This window comes from Genypterus blacodes, unplaced genomic scaffold (assembly GCF_046128005.1).
Source record: "Genypterus blacodes isolate CSIRO-AG114 ecotype Tasmania unplaced genomic scaffold, CSIRO-AGI_Gbla_v1 ptg000438l_1, whole genome shotgun sequence".
Classification (NCBI taxonomy): Eukaryota; Metazoa; Chordata; class Actinopteri; order Ophidiiformes; family Ophidiidae; genus Genypterus; species Genypterus blacodes.
In genome coordinates, this window is record NW_027467208.1 from 863,567 (window position 1) to 887,223 (window position 23,657).

At 47.6% G+C, this 23,657-nt stretch overlaps 1 protein-coding gene across 3 annotated transcripts; it reads right to left on the bottom strand.

The window, feature by feature from the left end:
* rnf19b (ring finger protein 19B) lies at positions 1 to 23,637 on the bottom strand. 3 transcript variants are annotated; one of them, XM_076139569.1, is made up of 10 exons: positions 22,780 to 23,637; positions 11,408 to 12,746; positions 5,827 to 6,026; positions 4,281 to 4,425; positions 3,901 to 4,063; positions 3,086 to 3,197; positions 2,780 to 2,920; positions 2,472 to 2,661; positions 2,246 to 2,380; positions 1 to 1,687 (listed from the first exon to the last, which is right to left on the bottom strand). In XM_076139569.1, exons 2-10 carry the CDS (start codon positions 12,136 to 12,138, stop codon positions 1,240 to 1,242), a joined length of 2,265 nt encoding a protein of 754 aa, XP_075995684.1. In that variant the 5' UTR covers positions 12,139 to 12,746; positions 22,780 to 23,637; the 3' UTR covers positions 1 to 1,239. The 3 variants fall into 3 exon arrangements, with proteins under 3 accessions (XP_075995684.1, XP_075995686.1, XP_075995685.1); XM_076139571.1 differs by lacking the exon at positions 22,780 to 23,637 and adding an exon at positions 13,029 to 13,496; XM_076139570.1 differs by lacking the exon at positions 22,780 to 23,637 and having other exon boundaries at positions 11,408 to 12,983.
* Positions 23,638 to 23,657: the final 20 nt, after the last annotated feature.

Below are 23,657 nucleotides of genomic sequence, written 5' to 3' on the forward strand. Positions count from 1 at the left end.
GGTGGGAGACTTGTTGAGGTTTGGCATTGGGAGATAAACTCTTCACCTTCTAGTGGTTACATTCCTACCAAAGTACAATAATGAGATCAACATTGCATTGCTGTTTTTAAACACGTGTAGCTTGAAATATTTATAATCAAGCCTTTTTCCACTGTAATACAGCAAAGCTCCCACCAGGGGGCGACTTTACCACAGTAACTCAACATACTGCATATAGTGGTCAGGCCCTAGTATGTAAGATAACATTGGAGCTCAAGATTAGACTGATTTAGTTTCTGTCACTCGAGTCTTGTGATTTATATATTTATATAACTTTGTCTTGGTGAAATCTGGAAAATAAAAGTCCAGAAAAGAGCTCGACTCTCGCTGTTCCTGACTGATCCACAGCTACAGAGTGAAAAAGGAACAATAGAACGTCTCAGTGGATGTCATCTCTCTACGTCATTGTCAGAACTGAATCATTTCTGTAATCCAGCACGCATGGACCCCCTGTCTGTCCCCATGTTCAGCTCCCTGTCTCCCTCCTCCTCCTCCTGTGCAGGCCAGTGAGACACTTCCCTTACATAAACTAATATCTCACCAGTGTAATGGGAACTCGCTGCCCTTTAACCTTCCACACAAGACGGAGCACATGCAGACTGGTGAGGACAGCAAATACAATTTTGAAAGTTGTCTGAATATAAACAGAGCAAAAGAGGAGGATAAAGCCAACATGACTGAGTACGAAGTCCACATTCATCCACATTGTTATAAACATCCACTTCGTCCTCAGTACAAATCTATTTCCCCACAATCCGTCACCCACTGCTGTGCTTGGCTTCGTTTCAACTTCATATTTCTCTATTTCTTGTAAAAGTCGTACCTCTTGTTTGTTTTTTTTCCTTTCTTTTTTTGCTTAAGTAGCCAAGGCATTTTGCACCAAGGAGTAAACATAAATCATCTTATAAATCTCAGAGGTAGAACCCTGACAATTGACTCAGTGAGGAGATTGACAGGTAGATAGATAAGACAGACAGACAGACAGACAGACAGACAGACAGACAGACAGACAGACAGACGAAAGTAAACAAAGGCTGTCTGTGTTTAAGACGGTTTCTGTGAGTCACGAAAGCAGCAAAACAAGGGACAACACCAGGCCAAAAGCTGAACACAGGGAGAACTGAAGTATAATTGCTGGGGGGGGGGGGGGGGGGGCTTGTTAGTTTTATTTTTGTGCAATCCTGAGGAGCTTCTGTTCTCTCAGACGTAGAGGATGACGCTGCTGTCTGCAGGACAGTGAAGGCCTTCGGTGGAGAGGTTCAGGGTTTGGCAAGATGGGGGCTGAGGCTGCTGGCCGGCCGCCGGGCGACAGCTTTTTGGGTGAGGCGAATCACAGTCGTCCGACGTCAGCTCGGCGATGTCATCCGACTGCGTGTCTGACATCTCCAGGTCGCTACGGATACTCTCCGGCTGTGCCAGTGTGACGTCCCGGAGCCCCTCCCTGATCGACGCTCCCGGCGACAGTCCCAGAGCTGAGCCAGACAAAGCCCCGCCCCTTCTGGAGCTGCAGTCCTGAGGCTCCTCCCCTCCCGAGGCAGTTGCCATGGCAGCAGAGCCCGGAGGTGGGGTTAGATCCTCTTCGCTGGTCAGGCAGAGATGGCTGGGTTTGGTCTCGATGTCCACCTGGATCTCCAGGTTGGTGCACTCCCTGAACAGAGACACCAGACAACAAGCAGGTAAACAGAGGATCTAACAGAGGAGCAGCAGGATGAAGAGGGGACACAGCTCACACTCTTCACTCCTTTCTCATATTCTCGTTTTGACATTTGTCCACATGTCCATTTCTGAATACTTCACTAATTCTAGCTTTAAAAAACCTACAGTAAAGAAGAAATGATAATTTGCAGCCATATGCAGATAAAGAATGAACCTGTGTTGTTGTACGTATACAACAGTTCCAGTCAAAGAACTACACCTGCCACTAATCTACAGAGGTTTATGCAGGATTATGTGATCCTATGGAGGAGAACAGCTGAAACCACAGCATCAACCAGCCTAGACATCAGATTACTTACAATTCTGTTTTCTCACACACATCACATCTAAATCAAATCAAATCTCAGGGAGCAGCAGACAGAGCTGAAGCCTGACACCTAATGAAATCCAAGAGGAGAGGAGAGGAGAGGAGAGGAGAGGAGAGGAGCTGAGCTGAGCTGAGCTGAGCTGAGCTGAGCTGAGCTGAGCTGAGCTGAGCTGTCAGTGTCACCTGTCAGGGAGTGTGTAGGAGGAGATGATGGATCCGGCCATGCCTCGAGTGCTGGCACAGTCGCTCCCTGCACCCAGGCTGCCCGTCTCCCTCTGGGCTGATTCTTTGGCCAGCTCCCCTGCCTGCACCTCCAGCCTGGAGGAACACAAACACGCATGTTCATCAACTATGCTCCTCAGGTGTGCAAAGATAAAAGTATTTATCTGTATATGTCCTTCATCCTCACCTGCTATACTTTCCGGTGCGGGTCCCCAGAGCGCCCCCTGCCAGGGTGTTGAAGTGGGGCGTGTCACCCAGAGTCCCAGGGGCGACAGAGCGCCCCTCGCTGGGTGACGTCGTGCTCAAACCGCTCACTGCCCCGTCCATGCTGCTCTCTCCAAGACTCGGGGACTTCAGGGCTCGCCAAGCATCCGCCACTAGACAGAGAACGAGACAGAGGATGCTCTTTACACTACACTACTTACTTTAAACTACAAGCCCTGTGAGTAGAGTTATAACACTTGAGTGGCTTCAGTGTGTGTTCTGTGCCCTCACCTGTGATTGGTCCATCGTCCTCGTCAAAGTCGATCCGTACGCCTCTGCCCTTCCCTCTGCTCACGCCACAGCCGCCTCCTCGGCACAGAGAGATGGGCACGACGCCGTAGACGTACGCCAACATGATGGGCACGCCGATGCCTGAGGAGACAGGATGAGGTCATAGAGGTCTTTTGTTGTGCAACAGTAAAATTCACCATCATTGCACCAACACTGTTATGATTGGCAACGATCAGTGTGTTTACAGACTGATGCAATCTGAAACCACAGGTGTGTGTGTGTGTGTGTAACGGGTCAGGGTCTTACCGACGCTGACGGCGGCTATGACGGGGGCGGTGAGGATTGACAAGGCCACGCCCCCCGTCACGGCCAGGTTCCTCCTGTGACGGGACGTCTTCAGGTCATAGTGGGCGTGGATCTGTGAGAGGACAGAGAGGAGACAGGTTAACACAACATAAACATTTTATTATAAAGTTCAGAATATTACAGTGGACGGTCTGGGACTGAAGGATTCTTGTTTAGATTTTCTTTGCTTTAATCGTTTGTTGCCATGGTTGCGAGGTTCACATCTAATGGACACCCGGTCAGTGCAAGGGAAGAGAAATGAAAGTATTTTTCTTGGTTTCTGAGGAAATCTTAAATGTTTATCTGTGTCACTGTGACTTCTGCATAATGAAACTAAAACGTTTGTGTAAATTCCAGAGAAGTGAGTGATTGTGAAAGCAGAAGGGTCAGTGGTTTCCACTGCTCTGGACCATTTCACTGGAACTGACCATAAAAAGTATTTATGGGTATGAATAACATCACTGCTAGCCACAAAGAGGAAAGAGATACGTAGAGAGGTTTCATAGCTTTTAAATCTCTTATTTTCTTTTGAAGTAAAACACACACTAACTTTACTTATCCAGAGTATCAGAGAGGATTTATAATGTTTAACATCCTTAAAGCAAAGTCTCCTTCATCCTGATCCAGTCTGACATCTTCTACATTCAATTCACAACTCACAAAACTCAAAACTGATTCAAATCTGATACATAAAGGATGAACATTGTTTCTTTTATCATATTAAATCAGTATATTGATGTTGTTGCTGAACATTATGTTGCGTTCATGTTTCTCACCTTCCGTCCAACATAAACAGGGATGCCGATCACCATGGCGGGCACGGCGATGCCTGCGATGAGCGTGATGCCGACAGGAGCTCCGATCAGAGTCCCCAGCTGCCACAAGATCTTCTTCTTCCTGCTCCACGGCTTCTTCCCCCAGAACGTACAGCCGGACGGGCTGAGGGGCGCAAACAGAGAAACCAGGTCAGATTATTATTTCAGGTGTGTTGACACGGCAAAGTCACCTTGACATACTTCAACAAGGTACACACTGATGTTGACCCCCCCCATCCACACACACACAGACACACACAGACACACAGACACACACAGACACACACACACACACACACACACACACACACACACACACACACACACACACACACACATACCTGAGGTAGTGCAGGTCAGAGATCTCCTTCATGCAGAGCCAGCAGAACTCACAGCCGCACACGGCGCAGGTCATGTGATTGCAACTCCCGTCGTTCATCTTGATGATGTAGGCGCCACATCGTGGACACGGCTTGATGTCGTCAGCTGGAGGCAAACACATTCCAACCATTTAACCTCATACATTCTTACCTTTGGTTCCTGTACACACTGTACTGTACTGTAGCTACGAAGAATTTACTCAAAACAGAACTAATACAAACATGCTGCTTCCTTAAATCACACAAGTGGCCCACGTGTGAGCGCTTCAAACCCCTCCATTCTCCTCTTTAGTCTTTTTTTGGGCTCTTGTATTGGCATCAGAATCAAAGCTCATTAGCGTAATGGATTTGGGCCATCAGAGCACTTTGTCCTCTGATGGAAACGGGGAAGCAAACGAGCGCAAAAAGGAGTTTAGTGTTTTTAACTGTAGATGCTGGGAGCACAATGTTCTTTTAAAGGGGGGTTTGGCATTTGAACTCAACGACACTGCAGCCGAGGCACTGTGTGTGTGTGTGTGTGTGTGTGTGTGCGTGTTGGAGTCTGTATGCTGCTGACATGGCTCACCATTTCCCCCTCTTATCCCTTCCTGTCTCTCCCTCTGCACCAACTGATATCGCACAGACAGACAGGCAGTCAGACAGACAGACAGGCAGACAGGGACTTTATGAGTCAAGTCCCGGCCTGCTGTTGTCGATCTGGATATCTGGCAGAGGGACCAGAGACTGTAAGTGGTGAATCGAGGGAAAATATGACTGAGGGCAGTTGGAGGGATTTATCTAATAGACTTTTAATCAAATTGGGATTAAGAGGACGGATGGCGCTCAAATCTGGATGTTTGTAGGTGTGTGTCATGTGTTCCCACTCTCTCTCATCGCCACAACAATCACTGTGTTTGATTACGATCTCTCCGAGTCCAGAAATCTTAATGAAATCCCTTCAATACGGCGTCTACATGAACCCAGATCTCCATCAGAGGCATTTCTCCTGAGGGAGCGTCGACCCTGGGATCAACATCCAGACAGCTGCCATGTATTGATGAATTTGTTTGCGATGTTTACTCCAGGACCTTTAAGACCTCATTTTATTTTCTCAAATGTTTGATGGATTTCTGGGACTTGTGGGAACACAAAGTCGCCAAACAAACACACACACACACACACACACAGAATATGCTGCAGTCATGAAACTACCAAGTGAGTAAAGTGTGTTATAAATAGTGTCTCATCCACGGCTGAGCAGCGTTCCCTTTCCCCAGCGGCAGGAGGGGAAAGCAGCGGAGCCAATAGAACAGATGTAAGACGAGGCTGAGTCACGACGCTGGCTGACGTGCGAAGAAGAAGAAGAGTGACGACAGACAACGAGTCGGGGCATAATCAGAGGCGTGATGGATTGTTTTGAGAACGGGAACGCCACAGGAGAAGTAACTCAGTAAAGCTACAATCTGCATCACAAATCAAGGAAAGAAAGAAGATAATGTGGAAAATGTGGTTTTGGCTGAGAACTCACTGGGGCCCTGCTCCTGTGTGTAGCTGGGTGAGTGGTTGCTGTGGGTGTGCAGGGACTGCGCCCTCTGCTGGCGGGCCGAGTCGCAGGTCTGGTTGGGGTGCCAGGCCTGTTTGCAGTGGTAGCAGAACTCGGCGCCGCATCCCTCCCTGCGGCACACCAGCCTGGGGCAGCTGGCACAGCCCGACGCGATGACGGCGAACCTGAGAGAGAAGCAGAAGCGAGGTGATGATGAAGAGGAGGAGGAGGAGGAGGGGGGAACAGAACAGCCACAACATCCATCCAGGGAGAAACTGATGTAGTTTCCCTGAGAATGAACACTGACTGCTTCACACAGTTTGCCGCCCGCATCTCTTAACAAATCAAACGACATGTGAGACATTTATCAACAGACAGGAAACAGGAAATGATGTTTAGTGGTGGACTTTAATGTCGCAACGGCCTGAGGGGTTTTTAGTCTTCGTACAAACTTATATTTCTGAAAATTTTTCCACATCCTGATAAAGGAAACAGATACAGCTTAGGTGGTTTGTCAATAGACTGACTCGATACTACACTTAAGGCAGAAACGTCACAGGATCAATCGTAACCTGCTGCTCTCTGTGTGTTCATGACGTGAGGAGTGATCGCAGGATGAGTCTGTTAAAACAAAAATCTATTGTCTTAATCCCAGTAAATATAGAAAATCTTATGCATGATCAAGAAATGATGGAGGACAAATCAATTCAAACATGAGACTGTGTGTGTTGGGATGACATCATCACACATCCTGAGCACAGGGTCACATGATACATATTTAAAGGTCCATATCTATAAATATATACATGTAAAGAGAAGTGATGCTCCACTAAAAGAGGAGGTGAGGACGACAGAGAGCAGAGAGAAGCTGAAGGGCTGAGAGCGACGGATCAATGGAGGAGGAATCATTCTGTTACACCGGTGGCAGTAAAGCAAAGAAGGAGACGGGATGAAGTCGATCAATGTACAAATTACAAAGTTCAATATTGAGAAAGAAGAGCGATGAGTTAATCAGCGGCGTATTCACTGCAGCGCGGCGAGCGAGAGAGAGAGAGCGGGCGAGAGAGCGAGCGAGAGAGCGAGCGAGCGCAGCTGTGACGGCCTCATTCAGAGGGCAAGTGGGGGCTTGCGTTTCACCGGCTTTCATATTTTAACGTAGGCTTACAGTGACTCACTAAGAACGCCGGTCTAAATTTAGGGTTTGAACGCTCAGTGTGTGTGTGTGTGTGTGTGTGTGTGTGTGTGTGTGTATGGGACCACAGACTGCATGAACCCTGAGGTTGGAGTAGAGACGTGCTGAGCGTTTCACATTCAAAAGTGGAGGATTCTGAAACCTCTGCATTGCTTTAATGTGCAGAGAAAGACTTTGATACACTTCCTCTGCTCTCACTTGCAGCAGCAGCACTGCCGTGTACCCTGAGTGAAAACGGGCCCTGATAAGCTAAAGACCATGCCGGAGTACGATGGTCACACACCCACGTGTGTGTGTGTGTGTGTGTGTGTGTGTGTGTGTGTGTGTGTGTGTGTGTGTGTGTGTGTGTGTGTGTGTGTGTGTGTGTTCATTTGACAAAACTAAAGAAGTAATCCAAAATGAAAAACCTGTTTGAGCTACAAGGCTGTTAGATTCTGCCCGTCCGTCTGGCTGAGCTCTTCTAATCTACACATAAATCCTCCTTCATTGACTTCATTTATGTTCTTAACTGGAGCTACAGGACCAAAAAGACAACGGCCAGATCATGAATTGTCTCTTTTGTAAGTTGATAGAGAATAAAGAATGTTGTCACCGGCACAATAACACACTTTAGTGCCGGCGTTAAGCCTGCTCATCTCCAAAGACGAGGCGCAGTAAAAAAAACAGCAACCAGCGCCGTTGTGTCACCTCATGACAAAGAGGCGAATTACAGAGCGAGACAGGCTGGGATAATAGAGGCTGTCGCTCACGTTAGGCAGCCTGTCAGCAAATGTTGTTACCCAGCTAAACGGGAGAAAACACCATTTGAGTGAAAACCAGAGAAAGGGATTTGATTTGTGCCCGAGAAAACAAAAACACTGCCACTTCTCTGCGTGTGTGTGTGTGTGTGTGAGGCTCTGATCTGAGCCTGACATCTACTTTAATTGCTTTGGCACGCCTCTGTCATCTCCAGCTCCTTAAGCAGCCTGTGACGGGAGACAACGACGCGTTTGGAAGAGAATAAATTAACAAATCTTTTTGTTTTTTGGTCGGGACAAGATGAGACAAGAGCCGGAGTCCCACAGGGAAGGATTCGGGTAAATAGAGTCATCCTGCATCACAGAGTTTCAACACCAACTGGCACCAATGATAGAGTTGTGCAATGCCTTTTCTCTCACATGTTCGCACGCACACACAGAATACTAGAATCGACAAGCTTAGAGTCATGTTTAATAATACTAAGTAACGGCTTTAATAGGACTCATACATCATTTATTAATACTTTGTAGATCAATAATGAGCCGTTGATTGATTTTAGAGTTGCCATTATGTTAGATTTGTTAGTTCAGAGTCTTTTAAAGAATTGTTCACAACCTGGCAACACCAAAATCGTTCTTTTTATGAATTCCTATTTATTGTACCTCATTCCTAATCAACTAAAGCTGACAAATCATTATAAAATGCTCTCTGTCCATTCATTATGCAGGCTTGTACCTTCTAAAGCCATACTGCAGCTCATCTTACAGGAAGGTGGCATTTAAACCTTGAATTAATATAAAGAAAGGCAGAAACAGCAGCTGTGCTCTTTGTGCTGTGATCAGTGCTGAGTGTGAAGCTCAACCAAACACTGGTGAGCAGCAAAATGTCACACCAGCAAACGAGCAAAGTCTGCACTGCCGTTTGTTAACCATTTCCCCTTCACGCTCACGCTCAGTTCCACTTAAAAGTCTCTCTACGTCAGCAAGCGGCCTTATCGGCGGCACCATCTCAATGCGTGGCTCGTCAGCCGGTTGTGCGAAGATGGAAGCCGTAAACAGAATGAGGAGAGCGCCTCAGAGAGCACGTACGCGCTCTCCTCAACGTGGGACGTGTTATGGTTGGGAGTGCAGGTTGCTATGGCAGCTTCCCCCCGTGGAGAGCATCCTCTCACAGCCGGCAGATTCCACCGCAGTGCAGAGAGCAACACGGGCCGACAGTTACCCCGGGAGACGAGAGACAGGGAGAGCAAAACAAAAGGGAGAAGCAGGGAGGATGGAGAGGGACAGGTGACATCATCAGCTGCTGGGTAGACATGATACAGGGGCGAGACAGACGGAGACGAAGAGGAGGAAGAGGAGGAAAACAGGAGCTTTACGAGTGGTGAGGGAAATCGTGCGTGGATATTACAGGTTACACACACACACACACACACACAGTCAAATGAGTACATAAACGATCTCTTCAATTAAGTCCCTACTCCTGTCGCCCATGGCAACGTTCCTTCTACTCCGCATCAATAGTCTCCATAGCAACTGACAAGACAGGAGAGGCGGCAGAGGGGCCGCTCCTGTTCCCATTGGACGAGCCGGGCCGCCGCTCAGGCTGGGAGAGAGCCGATTGGCCGAGGGAGGAGAGCGGGTCAGAGGGGAACAATGAGCGCAGGGAGAGAGGTAAGATGGACTCTACAGTCAAAGTGTCCATTGTTAAGTAGGGAACAGAATCTGATCCCACTGTATCACCAAGAAGCTTCATCTCACTGAGGGACGACACAGATTCTGTTTAGAGATGAGAGCAGTCACTTCCTGTTGTATATGATGTTCCTTTGAACTCTGGGACAAACTAAAGATAAGATGGAAAAACTAGGTCACACTGATACACACACACATACGCACACACACACACACACAGGTCCATTTTTACCCCTAAGCGTCCACATTCACAGCTACAGCAGAGTAATTCACACCTCATGCACTCATTCATCAGAAGTGTGAACTCCAGTGGCCAACAGGGGAGAACAACTGCTGCCAGAGGTGTGTGTGTGTGTGTGTGTGTGTGTGTGTGTGTGTGTGTGTGTGTGTGTGTGTGTGTGTGTGGGGCAGTTTCTCTATCTTCCTCTGCAGCTGTTGTGGTGAATGAGGATTTGGATTGAGTCAAGTTGTCTGATTTGAGTGAGTGAGGCAGGACGGCAACACTGAGTCACTCTGCTGGTGTCAGGCAGAGGATAAGATATGTAGGTCACTGTTTAGTTGGCTTCTCCACCTTTAATGCTGCTGACACACACACACACACACACACACACACACACACACACACACACACACACACAGAACTCTTATAGTCCTATAGTTTGTTTCTGACTTGTATTCTCTTGCCTTGCCCTCTACTTGACCTTCTGTAACCTTTATCTTCACCACAGCTCCTCGTCCAGCCCTGTAATCGTCCCTTTACACTGTGAGGAACAGACCAGCATGACCAGCATGACCAGTGTGACCTCCGTGTCCTCGTGTGCTGGTGTGTGTCCAGTAAACACACGCAGCCTGAGTGTGACTGGACATGTAAACACATTAGAAGTAACAGTGTTTAAAGGTTTCACTGCCTAAGGGCCTGTTGTTACACTGTAAGGGCAGCAAAGCAACAAGTGTGTGTGTGTGTGTGTATCTGTAGATATACACACACACACGATAAGATTCTGAGAACCACAGAGATCACACACACACATGCGCTGGCAGCTGCAGAACTACGGCCTTCCCCTACGATTACTGTACAAACCGCAGCAGACAATATCACTTCATACCTGCGCTCTTCCTCCCCACACACACACAGACACACACACGCACATGCGAACACACGCACGCACGCTCACAAACACAATGAATCACCGCTGCTTTCTATTACGAAACGCCTCTCATTTGTTCCTGAAACTGAACGCAGCGCTAGTCTTCCTCCGGCCGGCTCGACTCGGCCCTCCTCCTCCTCCTCTGACGTCCCTCTGACCCACTTACACTCTCACTCCCCCACTCTGAGAGTCCAAACTTCCCCCAGCACACACACACAGAGCGGCTCAGGCTGGTTCCTGCTGACGTTGACCCACACAGGGTCGCTTCAGAAACGCTGCTTATCTACCGTCAAGGAAACCGTTTGTGTGAAGAAATAAACAAAGGAGTGACGGAGATGAAGAGTGACGGGAAGAGGACACAATGTGAACAAATAACAACCTCCCACTTCAAACCTCATGAGTTTGAGGAAGAGTTAACAGCCAAATCAGACGCTGAAGCTACAACATCCTTCATTTTAATATTCATTTGCTCTCACTTTGTGTACCGCTTTGTCTTAAGGGGAGCCGAACGCACAAACACACAAAACCACAAACACTGAGTCACAGATAAGGAATGACTTTGATCACTGTCTAGACTTTGATCACACATAGATACTGTTTGATATGGAAACACTTTAGCCTCTTTTACTTCTTCACTTTTAATCCATCTTCATATTATAATTATATAATAGGTTCAGAACAAAACAAAGCCACACACTGTAAGTTACTTATGAGCGGCCTGGGGATCAGGGCCCAGACTAAACAGGCATGACAGCAGAGAGGACAGGGGGACAGGAGGACAGACATGGACAGTGTCTTACCCGCAGTCAGGCGCTGGGCACCAGCGACAGTCAGGGTCTGAAGCCAGGCACCTCCGCAGCAGGAACTCTTCATACTTCTCCAGCAGGGCCGCGTCGTCCAAGATGTCGGCCACCTGTCTGGGCACCAGCCGCTCGGCACACTCGGGGCAGCTGAGCTGGACGCGGCTCTCTGTGATCTCGATGCGGAGGTACTGGCGCAGGCAGCAGAGGCAGGAGCGGTGGCTGCAGCCCAGCAGCTCGGGGAGTTGCTCGGCGGGCTGCCGCACCAGGCACAAGGGACACTCCAGCAGGTCGGCCTCGTCCGAGGAGGAAGGGGCTTCGCCCAGGGACGGCTGGCTGGCGGAGAGCGGCTCGGCAGGGGGGCCGGGGTCAGCGTCCGGGGTGGCCGTCTCTGCCGGGGCGACGACGGGCGGCGGTGTGGCAGAGACCACAGGGGCGGGCGGGGAGCTCAGGGCGGGGGGGAGAAGCTGCTGCTGCTGCTGCTGCTGCTGCTGCTGCTGCTGCTGCTGCTGCTGCTGCTGCTGCTGCTGCTGCTGCGTGTGGTGGTGCTGGAGGGCCAGAGGGGCGGCCGCTCCTCCCTTTGGACCCCGGGACCCCCGAGAGCCACGTTTGCTGTGGAAGAGGCTGTGGAAGGAGATGCGGCCCCGTCGCTTGGTGGCCGCACGGCACTTTGGGTTTGCCACGCCGCTCACGGAGGAGTGAGGCGACTCTGAGTCCTTCTCTGATCCCATGTTGCCACAGGAGACACACACAGGGCCGGTTACTATCCTCTGACACGCCTTATGAGCACACACACACCGAGCCCAACACACACAAGAGAGGATCTGTCCTCTTGGGGGTGCCAAGGAGGAATGCAAATGATAATCAGGCTGCTGGCAGAAAAACTAGAAGTCATTCACCTCCTTCTCTTCCTCTAATGAGAAACACAAGCTTATCACCAGATAACAGCGGCGACTAAACACAAATTGAGATTGCGCAAGTTCAAAGAAAAAGTGTTCCTTTCAAAGTTGTGGGTCAAAAGAGTCACAAAGAAGTCTGGAGTTCCCCGGGCAGAGGTCCAGGTCCAAACATCACACAGAGTCTGAGTGTCAGAGTCAAACAGTGAGGAGAGGGAGAAAGAATAAGAGCAGCAAGAAAAATCAATGAAGCTCTTTAAAAATGAAATGTCACAGAAAATCCACAGAGCCGACCCGGGTGGCTTCCTCTCCCAGAATGCTTCAGTTTGGGTCCAGATCCTCCTGCGGTTCTATTCAGACTCTTCCCTCCGCTCGTCTTCCTCTCCTTCTTGCTGCGTGCCGGTCTCTCGCTCTCTTTCTCTCGCTCTCTGAATCCGTCTTTTCTGTCAGGAAGAAGAGAGCAGGAAGTTAAACACAAAGAGCATGCTCAGTATGACACACACCTCTCTTCCTCCCTCTCTCTCTCTCTCGCTCGCTCGCTCGTTTGCTCCTCCTGTGCTTCGATTTAATCATTAACTCTTGAGACCCTGAGCAGATTACACGTGAGGAGCAGCAGCTACACAGACACAGACACGTCTTATTGATCTGTATTGGCTCAGAAACAGCAAAGGCAACAAAAGTAAATGAAGACTAAAGCCACCAATTAAACAACAGCATTACATCACCTTCCAATATTGACCAATCATCTGCTTATTCAAAGCCAGACATCCTGTTGTCCTTGTGCCTGCTCCATCTCCTCCTCCCTCTCTCTCTCTCTCTCTCTCTCTCTCTAACACACACTGAGCGCCGCAAGCTCTTCCTCCACTTCACACTGCGCTGCTAGTGCCGTTGCCATGGCGATGCTCACTTTGAGCGAGGCAAACAGTGACCCACTCTGTGACTCTGGCACTTATGTATACGCACACAAATACACACACACACACACACACACACACACACACACACACACACACACACACACACACACACACAGCATACATAATCGTTCATTGGTAAATGAATACCTGACGTCCTCTATACACTCCCACATGCACACACACACACAGACACACACAGACACCAAACAGGTTTCAATGTGTGAATAGATGAAGTCATCAGGTACACACATTCCAGGATCATACATGTGTACACACGCTGCCCTGATGAATGATGCACGCACGCACGCACACACACACACACACACACACACACACACACACACACACACACACACACACACACACACACACACACGTCTCTATGAACTGACATTCAAAATTCAAATTTGCTATCACAAGTCAGATCATAGCTACTCGTCTGTCACACACACACACACACACACACACACACACACACACACACACACACACACACACACACTTTCAATCGGCTCAGAATCCATTTCCATTGTTGAATCCAGTAAAGAAATATACACAATATACCAACATGCATACAGGCTCTCACAGTCACAGCTGCATGCTTTTTTATACACACACACACACCCACACACGATCATACACATCCAATCCCAGTTGCCATGGCGCTGCATCACTTGCCAAGTTTTCAGGGTCAAACAGGGGCTTGACGCTAGAAAAATGTGTGTACTTGTATGAGTACAACAACAAAATAAAGCTCAGGCAGCTCCTTAATATACTCTCACCAGCTGAGACGCTCCGGTTAGAGAGCTCACACACACACACAGCAACAAAAAGACAGCAACCATATATAGCTGCCATCTGTGAGATCACTGGAGAGAGAGGGGGGGGGAGAGAGAGAGAGAGAGAGAGAGAGAGAGAGAGAGAGAGAGAGAGAGAGAGAGAGGTAGCGCTGAGTCACAGATACAGAAGGCTCCAGCAATCGGGGACAAAGTCCAGATGAAACTGATGTTTGCTGACATCATGCAGACACGGACACGTTCACTAACACACACACACACACACACACGTTACGCCGCGGCACATGGCTCAGGATGGCAGAGCGGATGTCTAGGGATTGTAAGGTTGCTGGTTCTATTCTGGGTTCCTGTGGTTTGAGTGTTCCTGAGCAAGGCACCGACTGACTGACTGAACCTCTCACTCACTGCTCCTGGTGTCCTCGCCTGGTCTGACCCTGCCTGAGAGTGGATGGATGAGTGTGTGAGTGTGTGTGAGTCATTCCATACTATAAACGGATGTATGTTTACGCAAATGCTGGGCTCAGTCAGGCGTCCTGTGGGGACAAATACAAGACTTCCTGTTACTCAATGGCTGAGTGCTCCAGTCATGCTGCTCTAATGTAGAGCCGTCACAATCTATGAGAAAGGTTACAAATAAGAACAGTAGGTTGGTGTGTGTGTGTGTGTGTGTGTGTGTGTGTGTGTGTGTGTGTGTGTGTGTGTGTGTGTGTGTGTGTGGAGCTTCCATCCTCCTCCACTGCTCCCAGTTTTAGCCCCAAACTGGTTTACTGTCAATGGTTTATTGTTAATAATAACATTCGTGTTGACAAGTGGCCTGAACACACACACACAAACACAACCCATTTCCAAAGACAATCAACTCCTCCACTGCGTGCTTTTGCTTTTGTTATCAGTAAAGCGGGGGCGAGATTCTCCACTCAGAAGGTTGATTGGGACAGACGAAGATGAAGATCTGCTGTTTCTCGAGAAGACAACATCAAACCACAGAGATCACAAAGAGGATCTCTTCTTCTTCTTCTTCTTTTGTAACACCTCTTCATCTGCTCGCCTCCTTCTCACGCTTCCTGTTGAAGACTCCACTCTCTCAGTTATCTGAAGACATTCACATGCTGGAAAATGTGCAATGATGACTGAATAATAATATTGATGAGCTGCATAACAAGGCCGTGTGTGTGTGTGTGTGTGTGTGTGTGTGTGTGTGTGTGTGTGTGTGTGTGTGTGGCACTTGTGCCTTTCCATGACAGATGGGCCCAAACAGCCTGAGAACTTGACAATCTGGACTTGATTTGTTATCCGTCCGCTCACACACACACACTCACTTTGTTCCACATTTGTCCTCCTACTCCACTGCTGCTCAATTCAGCACACACAAGCTCACACGTGCACACACACACACACACACCTACCTCCCATCACACTTAAGACACTGGCTATACATCTCCCTTCTCTCTCGTGTTATGTTATGTTCTCTCTCACACACATGTGCACACACACTCACCTCCATTGTTTCTGATGCCAGTGCGTCAGAGACAGCTGCCCTTTTGTCTCTAGACGTGTCATGTTCACCTGTGTGTTTGCATACATACAGCTGACTGTCCTTAACTGACCTACCTGAGTGTGTGTGTGTGTGTGTGTGTGAGAGTGTGTGTGTGTGTGTGTGTGTGTGTGTGTGTGTGAGAGTGAGAGTGAGAGTGTGTGTGTGTGTGTGTGTGTGTGTGTGTGTGTGTGTGTGAGAGTGAGAGTGTGTGTGTGTGTGTGTGTGTGTGTGTGTGTGTGTGTGTGTGTGTGTGTGTGTGTGTTTCCTGCATACAGCTGCGTGGATTAACTTTCACTTTTACTTTCCCAATCAATCTGATTTCAGATTGATTGACAACGATGTATCTAATCATATTAATAATGGAACCCAGTGGCGGGACAATTATTAATTATATTCTTTACACATCAACCAGTAAACTGTGATGAAGGCCGATAAAACGAGGCGGACATGAGCTGATTTCTAGACAACGTGTGTTTCGTTCCCACTGACCAATAGGCTGCAGACTGCTGAGTGCTTTATGTAGGCTGTAATAGTTCAATCTAAAAAATGATGCCCCTGTCTGTGCTGGCAGATTCCATGAAACGCAGCTTGGTGTTATTTATAGTTTTGCTTCTCAAAACTGAATCCTGCTGCGTTTCATCTCTGCCAGGTGAATGCAATTAAGTGTAATTAAGGAGCTGGCAGGATGGAGAAACAGCCTGACTGTGGCTTCCCGGCACACAGAGTGCTTTGTGTGTGAGGCTAGCGCAGCTCTTGTGCGCCCATTGAGATTGAGGTGTCAAGGTTTTTAAGAACAACAAAAAAAGCTCCAAATATCAAAGCGTTCCACTTTCAGCTGGAACACTAACAGCTGAGATGCCATTCATAGAGCCAAGTTCGCCAGAGGATCGGCAAATTACAGTGAATGAACTTTTCTATGGCACCACTTTCAGCCCAGAGTATAATCACATCACACGAGCTATCTGATCGTCTGAGAGCAGAGCGGTGGGCACATTTGTCCCGGCAAGATAAATCCTTTTGATATTGACGAGCCCATGACCTTCCTCCCCTTTCTTCCCTCACAAAACATGAAACATTTCACTCCCACTGCTGAAGGCTAAATTCTCAGCATTTAGCTTGGCTGAGGCTAAGGTGTAGTACCAGTGACTGCCTCAAGGGGCCACTAGTGAGGGCATGGGATCGTTTTTGTGTCTCTGATGATGGGAGGTTCCGACTTTGTTTCATATCTCTATTATACTCTAACAATAATGACACCTAACAGCTCAATTCCAATTTCATAATGGATAACCGTGAATCAGCTGAATCAGACCAGAGGGAGAGAGAGAGGGAGAGAGAGAGTGCGAGCAAGGCCAGTGTGTTCTGTCAGGTCTGTTCTCACACAGACTGTTCTTTCTGTTTTGGGCAGTAAATCCGTCTCAGCACTTTGGGATCACCGCCTCTGTGTCTCTGGGGCTCAGGCAACATGCTGCAACCGGCTCACTGTGTGTGCGCACACATACCTATGTACACATACAGCGCACACACAAACACACACGGACACGGACAGTACAAAGTTCATGCAGGAATTGGAACATGCGTGTCGAGGCACATGTTCCTGCAGAAGTTCATTTGAAGAGCAGCAGTTCAGTTCACAAAAGCAGGGGATTACATTAAAATGACTCAGCATTTAAATTGATTCATTACAACTAAATTAATTGGTGATGATGATGATGGAGATGATTGATTCTTTTTGGTCTCTGTCAAAGTTTGTTTGCCAGATTTCCAATGAATATTTACCAAGGAGTTTTGGATTTCTGCAGGAATTAAAATCTGAAATAAGATCGGTAACAAATGAATCTGTAGTAATCTCACTCTCTCTGTTTCCTATGAAGGAGCTACATTCAATAAAGCAAGATCTGGACACAGGCATGTAAATCACACTCAGGTGGTGTCACTGTTAACACCCATACACACACAAACACACACACACACACAGTCATATTGGCTGCAGAGAAACCACCTGTGAGCTACAGGTATACCGCTGTGAAAGCTTATTGCTGTTAGGCAACAAGATGATTCACTGCTACTTAGCGCCGGTAGGGAATGTCAGCACAGGATTCACACTACACATCACACAAACAACCATACACACACTTGCTGTATATAGTACGTGCCGTATGTGAGGTGACTCCAGGCACACATGCTGTACATCCACAACACATTCAGCCTGCGACCCAACACAGCAACAGAACCAAGATAGGAACTGAGACTGCTGTACTCAGACACCAACTTGCAAACCCACACATCTGGATCAGGACCGGGTCAGGTCTGGTTTGAGTAACGCCCTTATATGGCACCGGCACATCTAACTGAGTATTTAATTCCGAAGCACAAATTCAGCTCTGCGCTTTAAAAGAGCGCCGCAAATCCCACGACATCCTAATCACAACGTTGGTACATTGTATCTTTTTATGTCTCACTCATCAGAGCCAATCAGACTGAACTACAAAGCGTGCTGATTAGCCTGCTGCGCCGCTTGCTGTCTAAGAGCATCTTTTCAGTTTGGATGAAAGCGTCGGCTAAATGGCTGCAATCAAAACTGACTGATGATGTTGTTCCAACACTGGAGCAGACAGACAGGAGCTTCACAGAGCAGACAGACAGCAGATTCACAGACAGAATGGCTCAGATACGGACAGAAGGGTAACAAGAGCCTGAGACTCATTCTGGACAGAGCAGGTGGACCCTCCTCAACCAGGGACTAATAACATATAGTGTGTGTGTGTGTGTGTGTGTGTGTGTGTGTGTGTGTGTGTGTGTGTGTGTGTGTGTGTGTGTGTGTATCTTTGCCAAGGAGAAAGCTAATTAGACGTGATCAGCTAAAAGATGGTGGAGAAACAGACTGAGCCTCTACCTGCGTTTATAGTTGCGACCTCACAGCTTGATTGATGTTTACTGAGTGCCCTCTGTAAGCAGATGGTTGAGCCTTCACACGTCATCGCCCACCTGAGCAGGCCACGGATCACCAGCACAAATTGGACACGCTCATTATTAACGGTGAAGAGTTCCTTTAAAAGATGTGATAAGCCCTTTTTCCCTTTTATCTCTTTATCTTCGTGAGAACATTTGGTTCTGGATCCAGGAACACACAAGCCAAGGCTACTTCCAGCGAACAGCAGGACAGGCTGAGTCACGCTGATACGCAAGACGTGATGACGGGCAAACTAGGTTGTAACAACACATTAGTGCAGGAAGAAGAATGATGCGCTGAAGTCACGCATCTTCCCACACGGCACATCAGAAGGGAGGGGGAATGAAGAACACACGACTAGGTTTGTTATCATTAAGTAAAAGAAAATGAATAAGGCTGTCAAGAAGAAGAAGAATAGGGGGGCAAACTAGGGCTCCCAAACTAGGGGTCCAGTTTGGCTCCAGTTTGTCTATGGGCAGGACTGCAGCTACAACTATTGAAGTGCTTTGGTTTGTGTGTGAGGGCACTGATTCCAAAATGGCCACCAGTAAAAAATGCTGATTCACTGCCTATTCAAGCCCCAAACCACAACCGGCCAATCAGAGGCTCTCATTCAAAACATGATGACAGAAGCAAACACAACAACCGATTGTGGTGGTATGAGGCTAACAGGCTGGATCTACTGCCGTGTGTGTGTGTGTGTGTGTGTGTGTGTGTGTGTGTGTGTGTGTGTTCAACCAAACATCATATCTGCAAGATATGATGTTTGATATGATGTTTGATGATTTTTGCATTCAGGAAATTGAGCCGAATACTGGTGTTGATTGCCTGATTGCTTGAATACAATGTGTGTGTGTGTGTGTGTGTGTGTGTGTGTGTGTGTGTGTGTGTGTGTTTGTTTGTGTGTGTTCTTCACCTTGTTCACTGGAAACAGACTTCGCAGGAAACTGACTGAATAAGCCACACCCTAACACGCTCCTGTTTTCCTAGGAATTTCAGCCTTTCCTTTTCTCGAACATTTTAATTTTATTAAGTGGATCTGGGATGATGTCACTCCATATTCATTAGTACACTGTAATCACTCATCTTATTCTGTATTAATAGTTTACTTGTCTTTCTCACAATCTTATAAATGTAAATGTACACATCTGATGTAAACAAATTGGAATAAAGGTTTAAATGCTTTTTGACGACATGTGAGTTGGGATTCTTTCAGGTATTGATTGATGCTCTTCCATCATAAAAAGACCAGAAACTTGCTAATCAACAATTAATAACATCTGTCCTGAAATGTGTGATGGTGGTGAGTTTGCACAGACAGGCAGATGGAAGTATGGAGCATCTCTGTCTCTACATCGCTCTTTCTCACTCACTCTGATTAACACCTCTCTCTCTCTCCCACACACACACACACACACAGACACAGATAGAGCACATTCAACAGAGCGCTGGAAGGTGGAGGTAAAGGGAATCATGCTGGGAGCTTATATAATTAGAGGAGTGTTCAGGAGACACACTGCTGAGTTGTTGAATATTTAATGTCGGGCCTGCAGGCCCTACAGTGGCAAAGTGCAGACCTCTGAACCTAAAACACCGCTTCCCAACACACACACAGACACCCGTAACAACCTCGTACACACGTCACACTCGTAACACTCACGCCAACACACACACACACACACACACTGGTCTGGTCCAACGCCTGCACAGAAACAGATGAGGTAAGCGGAGCTACAATTGCAAAGTGGATACGCGGTTTCAGGTTTCAAAAAGGAAGGAGCAGCACAATACATGGACACAGACGCACAAACAAGTATGTAATTCCTGGCAATTGTCAGTAACCTAACACACAAAATGGATACAGGAACCCAAACCTCCTCTGGATGAGGTCATGCTCAAACACGTGACAGAGGAGGTGGAGGAGGAGGAGGAGGACACTCCCAACGAGAAGCCACACACACTTTATCAAACAGGGACTTTTTTCATTGTTAGGCTGGGGATTTTTTCAAATGTCAACATGTGGTGTGTTGGCAACGCTGTACATGTGATCTGACACAATGCAACACTTCTCTAATATTCTCCCTTTGTGTCAGAGAGGAGAGGATTGAATTCTTTGGTCATCTCCAAGGCTGTAGCATCAATGAGTGAGCCCCAATCTGCCATATATTAATAAATTAATTGTTTAATTTACCAAATATTTCCTATCTGTGATACTGAAATACTTCATACACGTCTAAACATGAAATATCCACCCATTATGTTCTTTGGCTGAGCTCTGCCTCACACAGGCTGAGTGGAGACCTGAGGGAAGATGGGAGCAGTCAGCATCCCTGTTGTTTGGAAAATGTATTAGCTGTGTCCCCTTTGTTAAGAATTAAGTGGGAAAAAAGCTCACACAAAACAATTTACACACACCTGCCATCTGCTTTAGTTACATCAGAAAAAATGTCTCACCCTCACAAAAACAGAAATGCTATTCAGGTTTTATCCATTATTTTCATTATAAGGAGACGTAAATGTTTATAAAGCAGTTAGAGTCATCACTATACTGACCTCTAACCCAACACATAAACCAACTCAGACTCACTCCGACAGCCCTCATTACCGTGGAAATCCACACAATCTTCCTCCCCTTGACGCTGCTGCCTCTCTCTCCCCTGGAGGAGGCTCTGCAGAGCTGCATGGCTGTGAGCAAACACAGGCTGAGGAAGCTAGATGCCAACTCGCCCATCGTCTCGCCCCTGAACTTTGTTACCGGTTACAGTGAACGTCAGCCTCCTGCCCGGCCCGCCCGTCACACACTCCCCCTCGTGTTTCCCCCCCCCTCACTCCAGCCCAAATATGGTGCTTTGTGTTGCCCGTTGCCGACAGTGACGGTCGCATGATGCAAACGTCTTATCTTTATCTTTTTCACCCAAGATAAGTTTGTTTTCTTAAAGTATCGTGCGTTTCAACTATGACATCATTCACGACGTAATTAACACCTGTCACATTATTCATGATTCTGGAGTGTGTGAATGACATCACTAATAACTACGACATCATTCATGCCTCTCATCTCCCTCTAGAATTATTTGGTAATGCAAATAAAAAGAACCTATTTTATGTAAATGTGAAACAAAAAGCTGCCTATGCAAACGCCTGAACCCAGTTTCAGTTTCAATGTTTCAGGAAAGTTTGGAAGCAATTTGAGGACTGATGCTCGTTGTGTTGATGTACACACACTTACATATGCACACACACACACACACACACACACACACACACACACTGTTCTCCAATGTGACCTCAAAGTGCAGCAGTGTCATCTGTCAATCACATCATTTAAGACATCAGAAAATGATGTCAATAACTGACATCATTCATGATTCCATTCAATCTCCCACAACTATAATTCTGTGATGCAAATTAAAAATAGAATACAAATGTCATGGCAACGACATGAGAAGCCCCCCATACAAGGGCCGGACCATGAACAATGATTCAGAGCAGAATGGAGGCAGTTGGAGGGATGGGGCTCATTGTACACACAGACATACATGTACACACACACACACACATTGTAGTAGTATATGAGGATATAAGATGATAAAATAATCTGGCTTCAATCCAAACAAATTCCCTATATCATTCTTGTAGAGAGAGAGAGTGTGTGTGTGTGCGTGTGTGTGGTTGTCAGCGTTATGATTCCGTGTAGTTTCCCTTCATATGGAAATACACAATGTCCTCTGTCCAAACAGTAGCAGGGGAGTGGCAGGCACAGGAATGCTTTAAAGGGAAAGGGAAGGATTTGGGAGAATGAGGCGACGCTCACGCACCCCGACTCAGACTGAGAGCAGACATGGACCTGATCTGAATTAGGCTTTATTTTAATAGTGTCACTTAATGTTTATGTCCAAATATGCAGCATTGGTGTGTGTGTGTGTGTGTACGAGCTTCCAGTCTGTTTAGATGGACTCTCCTCCCTGTGTAAAGATGATGATGATGATGATCTTACCCATCCCTGACCCTCTTGACTGACAGACTCAGATCATCTGACTGTCATGTTGGTGATGATGTTATCATACATGTAAACTGTGGGGGGAATCTGGGGTGCATTGGTTCAAACTGACTGACACACACACACACACACACACACACACACACACACACACACCCTCCCTCTGAAGCGGCCCGCTCTCTTCTGTCCACGCAAACACCAAACATGGAGGGGAACCATTCAGAACCAACCCGTCTGATCGAACACACACAGTCCGAGGTAACAGCTCGACTTACCTGCGCAGGAGCGGATTTCTTCGACGGGAGCGGCATGCAGCGATGCGCAGCGGCCACCTCGGGACGAATACTGGCGCTCTGCTGCCTGGTTCCGGTCCGGGGGTGGGACGGGGAGAACAGGACCGAACCAGTCCCGGTGTGGAGCGCTTGTTCTGTTCTCGTTGGCGACTGCGGTCCTAAGTTTCCTCGCCGTGTGTCGGTGAGAGAGTGTGTGAGTATTCTCCGCAGTTTTTACTGTGCGACTCCCCGCTGCTGCTGCTTCTGCTGCCGCCGACGTCATAGAGGAAAGCCCCCGGTAGCGCGTCACGCCGTGTCGGGCCTGGAGACCCCACCCTGTGACGCGCCCCTCCGTGGAGCGCTTTACTGTAAATGCTGTGATTTACTGACGGAAAGTGCGGAGTGAAAGTAACGAGTTTGGTCTCCAGGGGCGCAGATGAACACAAGTATCACCAACCAAACGCTACACGCTACACTATCACTACATCCCGCTACACAGATGGATCAAGCAGTCAGATCATTTAGCAGTTTAGTAGCAAACCTGAACTGATAACTAAACTACACGTCCAACCACAAACTGTTCTCTATGACAGTTATTTGTGTGTGTGTGTGTGTATGTGTGTCTAATGGAACACATCTTGGGACATGAAAGCCTAAAAGGGCGTTACTGCTGAAAACTGAAACCAAATGTACTCGCCTTGGAGCCAAAGATTCACACCTTTAAGCTCAAACTGCATTCTATTCTGTAGTTTAGCGACATGTTTGTACAGTAGAATGTCTCTTATTCTTCGTCACTAATCAAGGCGCAATCTCTACAGCTGGTAAACAGGACATGTCAGTTGTAAGTCATCGTCTCTCAGCTGAAACATACCTGAGGCGCC

Coding starts and splice junctions, on each gene's coding strand:
- rnf19b (XM_076139569.1), bottom strand. CDS start 12,138: ATGGGATCAGAGAAGGACTCAGAGTCGCCTCACTCCTCCGTGAGCGGC. Junction 2,662..2,779: donor GGACGATGGACCAATCACAG/GTGAGGGCACAG, acceptor TTCTCTGTCTAG/TGGCGGATGCTTGGCGAGCC. Junction 1,688..2,245: donor TCCTACACACTCCCTGACAG/GTGACACTGACA, acceptor GTCTCTGTTCAG/GGAGTGCACCAACCTGGAGA.